The following is a 5,044-nucleotide window of genomic DNA, read 5'->3' as shown; positions in this document are numbered from 1 at the left end:
AAAAAAAAAAAAAAGACACTTAAGATGGCTCCTTCGAAGGGCCAGCAAGTTGGGTAGGGAGGAGTGCTCCTAGCACAGAAAGAGAGGGGTGGCTCTGCTCATAAAGGCAGCAATAAATATTTCCTGGGCACTCGACAGTTTCCCCGACAGAGAGGAGGAACCTTCTCCCGGTGGCTGGGCGAGGTGACTCAAGCCTGTAATCCTCGCACCATGGGAGGCAGCAGCAGGTGGATTGCCTGAGCTCAGGAGTTCGAGACCAGCCTGAGCAAGAGGCAGACCCCATCTCTAAAAATAGCCAGGCACTGTGGTGGGTACCCATAGTCCTGGCTACTTGGGAGGCTGAGGCAAGAGAATCACTTGAGCCCAAGAGTTTGAGCTATGACGCCACAGCACTCAACCCCAGAGCAACTGAGGCACTGGTTCAAAACAAACAACAAAAAAGGAATCTTCCCCTCAAGCACCTTGTTTTGTGCGTCTTTCAAAAGCCCCCTCAATGTCGAAACTAATCGATCAAAAACACAATTCAAGAGGAGGGAAAAGGGGGTTGGTAAATTCCCACTGAAGGGGTATAAGGGAGGGGTATGCGGCATACTTCTTGAGTGAAGGACTCAGCTGCAACTTGTACTTGACCTTGCCAATCCAAACAATGTATGCTAATCATATGTATCCTTATAGTAATCTGAATTTTTTTTTAATTTTGATTAACTATCCTCAAAGTACAAAAAAAAAAAGCCCAGTCTGACACTTTCCCATCCAACTGGGTTGGAGATGGGGTCAAAGTTGGACACCCTCTGGTCTGGCCCTGGTGAAAATCCCTCCCACACTTCTTCCCTTTGCTGATTGAAAAGAGCCAGGAAGTTGACCCAGCAGAGGAAGGGAGGGGTCTGGGAGAAGGGGGAAGAAAGGGGCCCACACAGGCTAGATGCTGTCTCTTGGTCCCTCAAGACCTCCCTTCCAGAAGGCTCAGAAAAACATACTGTCCTGTTGTTCATCTGCCCACTGCCTGGAATGCATAACGAGCAGCAGTGAGTCCATTCCACAGTCAGGGAGGATGAGGGTCCGGAAGAGGGAAATGACCGATCCAGGTTTACAGTAGGGTAAGGGGTAGAGACAGAATGAGGATACAGGGGCCCAGTCCCTGTGGGCCTGGACCCAGGAGATCTTTCCTGAGGAATCAGCTTAGAGAGCAATCTCCACACTTGCCTTGGCCAGCTCAAACATGGCCTGCAGGGCCGGGATGTCCTGGACAAAGTCATCCTTCACATCGGCGTCCAGCGTGAGGTAGGCCAGGCCCTCCACTGCCCAGCGCCGGGTGCGGGTGTCTATGGACGCATTGCACAGCCACCTGGAAGTGGGGAAGAGCTGCTGGGAAGGGTGCCAGGGTCAAGAGAGTGAAGTGACTTCGGGGTAGTGGGCAGCAAGGGAGGCCCTTTTACTACCTGGTGTCCATGAGTGCACACCCCAGAGGCCCCTACACGGGAGCTGGGAGGAGAGAGAGGGTCGGGGGAGTACAGGCCCCTTACTTGCGGCACTGTTTGGCCAGCTTCTCTGTGGACCCTTCAGCAAACTGCCTGAGACCATAGTCTGTGCCGCCTGCAGAGCCGAGCTTACAGAGACCCTGTAGAGAAGGGGAGACGCCACAACTTGGGGACGAGGCCATGCTCAAACAGTTCCCTGTGGTCAGGACACTTTTTCCCGCTTTCATTGTCTGGATATACCTCTACACAGACTATAATACTTAGGTGGGCCCCAGAAGCACCTTCCCTGATGCTTCTAGGTTAGGGTCAATGCTAGCAAGGCAGCAGGGTCTTACCCTGCCCCTTTCCCCACTACTGACCTTATAGATGTTTCATGTCTGGCCATTCTGAAAAACCAGAATAAGGCCAGGTGCAGTGGAACCTTCTAGCATCCTGGAAGGCCAAGGCAGGTTCATTGCTTGATCTCAGGACTTTGAGACCAGCCTGAGCAAGAGCAAGACCGCATCTCTAAAACAATAGCCAGCCTGTAGTCCCAGCTACTTGGGAGGCTGAGGCGAGAGAATCACTTGAGCCCAAAAGTTTGAGGTTGCTGTGAACTATGATGCCAAGACATTCTACCCAGGTACCCAGGGCAACAGTGTGAGACTCTGTCTCAAAAGAAGAAATAAAGAATTAAAAGAAAAAAAAAATCAGCATAAGACAACGCTAATGATATCTGAAAATCAATGGTAAACCTTGTTATGGCACCAGAAAACTGGCAGATTAATCTCACCTTGTGGATAATAGATTCGATGTGCAAAATTTTACCCAAGGGGAATTGGACTCCTCTCAGTGAGGAAAAAAAATGTTTTCCATGAGAGCAAACTCGCAATGGCAGAAGCTAAAGTTAGTTTTTTAAAAACTGATGTGAACAAAAAGGTAGCAGTGACTCCTTTTCAACTGTAATTGTTTAAAAGAAAAAATATCTGGCTCAGTGCCTGTGGCTCAAGCAGCTAAGGCACCAGCCACATACACCAGAGCTGGTGGGTTTGAATCCAGCCCGGGCCCACCAAACAACAATGACAACTACAACCAAAAAATAGCCAGGCATTGTGGCCAGTGCCTATAATCCCAGCTACTTGGGAGGCTGAGGCGAGAGAATTGCTTAAGCCCAGGAGTTTGAGGTTGCTGTGAGCTGTGATGCCACAGCACTCTACTGAGGGTGACAGCTTGAGGCTCTGTCTAAAAAAAAAAAAAAGAAGAAAAGAAAGAAAAGAAAAGAATTTCGGTAAAATGAAGCGAATGAAGGAAACAAATAGACTTTTTGGATTTTCTCGGAAAACACTTTGTAGACACAAGCTTATCAGGGTTAGTGCTGTCCATAAGCATGAAGGCTTCTGAGCATCCTTGGGCTCCACGGCAGAGCCCAGCACCCTGAATGGACGTCCTCACAGCCCCCGCCTATCAGCCTGTTCTGCAGAGGCTGTGCATGGGCCCCGGTGCGCCCCCACCCAGGACAGACGTCCTGACTCATTCCTCCTGGTGTCCCTGGGGCCTGGCCTGGCGTCGGGTTCCAGGAGGGTGGGTGGCACCACGCCCTCTCACCACCAGCGTGCGGATCTTGATCTTCTCGTTTTTGGTGGTCTTGTAGATCTGCTTGAGCAGGGACACGCCATTGGTGATGATGAAGGTGGCGCGGCTGAGCTTAGTGGAGGCGTGGATGAGGGCCTCCACGGCCACCAGCTGGTCCGTCTCACGCTCCGAGCCACACAGTGCCACCATCATCTCCATCACACCTTTCAGTCCCAGCAGCTGATTGCCCAGGTCAAAGGGGCCCTGAAGGATCCCTGACACTGTCTGGATGGCATTCAGGTTCTTGTCCATGTCCTGGGGGTCAAACTTGCCCCTAAAACAGAGGGCAGGGTGGTCAAGAGAACTGGCCTTTAAGGTGGAAAGAGTGTGAGATTTACACTCTGCCTCCACCATTCAGGTGCTGTGTGACATGGGGCAATTCGCTGACGCTCTCAGAGCCTCAGCTCCTCCTCAGAGTGAGGATAAATGACACTACAGAGGTGACTCAGGGGTTGACATGCAGGAAATTCATTAGAGAGACTCTTGGGAAGAGAAGGAAGCGGGACTGGGCACAGGGAGGTACTGGGCTGCAAACCAGTCCCCACAGAGCCTCGGCCTGAGAAGAGTTCTGAAGCTGGGACGCCCTTGTTACAAGCTGGGATGAGTCTTGAATACCAGCTGCCTGGGAAGGTGACAGCTCTCCTCTCTCCTCAGCTGAAGTGTCAAAGAGAGGTGACAGCTGTCAGCTAGCAGCCTCTGCATCGGAACAGTACGGCAACCACAACCACACAAAGGGGCCCACACAGGGCCCGGCGCACTGCACCACCCTGCAACACAGCCTCAGCTAGTCACTCCTGTCTGGTGACCTGGTCTCAGTGCCTTCCCCTGTTAGTGAGAGTGTGGGCTTGATGTCTGGCCAAGTTCCACCTTGCTTTCAGGATCTCCTGTCACCTACTCTGGGACAGAGTCTCTGCATGGGGATGTCAGGAGTGACCTGGCTTCTGATGCTTCTGTGACCTGCCCAGGTCAGTTCCACACCATCTCCGGGCAGATGTGCATAGTAGACATGCAGATGTGTATGAATGAAAGAAGGTGGCAAGGACTGGCAGGAGAACATCACGCTGAGAGTCTGAGACCTGGGCTCTGGCCTCATATCTTCCTCTGACTGCGGGGGACCTTGGGCAAGTCTCTCTGGGCAGAGGAGTCAGCTTTGGAAGCTGAGAGCCCCTCCAGCTTGGGCATTCTGCACCTCAGGTCCCCACCCAGCACCAAGAAACCAGAGCCTTTTGCGTGAGTCGAGGTCAGCCCTTGGAGCTGTTTCCTGATGCCAACTGGTGCCCAGATGTCCCCATAGCCCCTCCCTGATGGGACAGCTGTAGCACATCCTTGCTGCTGAGTGACCAGAAGAGGCCTCCATCAAAAAGCTCCAAAGAGGACTAGCTGAGGGACAGTAACTGGTAATCAGTTTGGGTTATCCTAAGGGACTCAAGGTGTGAGCAGGAAAAGCTGAAGCTGAGGAAGAGAAAGACAGAGATGCCAGAGGAGCTTTAAGCAAACCAGAGTCAGGAATTAGTAGACGCTGTGGGGCAGAGCAGAGGTTGGCAGATCTGGGCAGCAGAGGATGACTTGTGCATGTTAAAGAGTTAAAAGAAAAAGATGAGAAAAAGACTTATAGGTGTATGTCCTGCAAATACTAAAATGTTTACTCTCTGGCTTGCCTTTTATAGAAAAAGTCTGTCAGCACCTGGAATAGAGAAAGGAAAGGCAGAGTAAAGGGGGGGGTCTCCCCCATCTCCAACTCACGTGGAGTCTTCACTGCACCTGGAGCACTTGTGAGCATGCAGCTTCCGGGGCCACACCAAGGCCACTGAGCTAAGGGCAAGTGTCTCAGAAACCTGAATAATTTACAACTTTGAGAATCATTGCAACAAAAGGTTAAAAAGCTGTGTAATAGGCTTAGCGCCTATAGCTCAACCGGCTAAGGCGCCAGCCACGTACACCTAAGGTGGCGGGTT

The 5,044-nt window shown here is 51.7% G+C and overlaps 1 protein-coding gene across 1 annotated transcript in view; it reads right to left on the bottom strand.

Annotated features, from left to right (window-relative positions):
* The window catches only part of UNC45B (unc-45 myosin chaperone B), a 32,965-nt gene that overhangs the window by 12,621 nt on the left and 15,300 nt on the right, over nt 1-5,044 (bottom strand). The window contains exons 9-11 of the mRNA XM_003797226.2: nt 3,063-3,363; nt 1,524-1,618; nt 1,204-1,345 (exon numbers count right to left, since the gene is read on the bottom strand). Coding sequence (XP_003797274.1) covers nt 1,204-1,345; nt 1,524-1,618; nt 3,063-3,363 — 538 coding nt within the window. The remainder of the gene's footprint in view (nt 1-1,203; nt 1,346-1,523; nt 1,619-3,062; nt 3,364-5,044) is intronic.

Source organism: Otolemur garnettii, unplaced genomic scaffold (genome assembly GCF_000181295.1).
Source record: "Otolemur garnettii isolate 467f Iridium unplaced genomic scaffold, OtoGar3 scaffold00112, whole genome shotgun sequence".
In the NCBI taxonomy this organism is placed as follows: Eukaryota; Metazoa; Chordata; class Mammalia; order Primates; family Galagidae; genus Otolemur; species Otolemur garnettii.
This window is presented reverse-complemented; position numbering and strand designations above follow the sequence as displayed.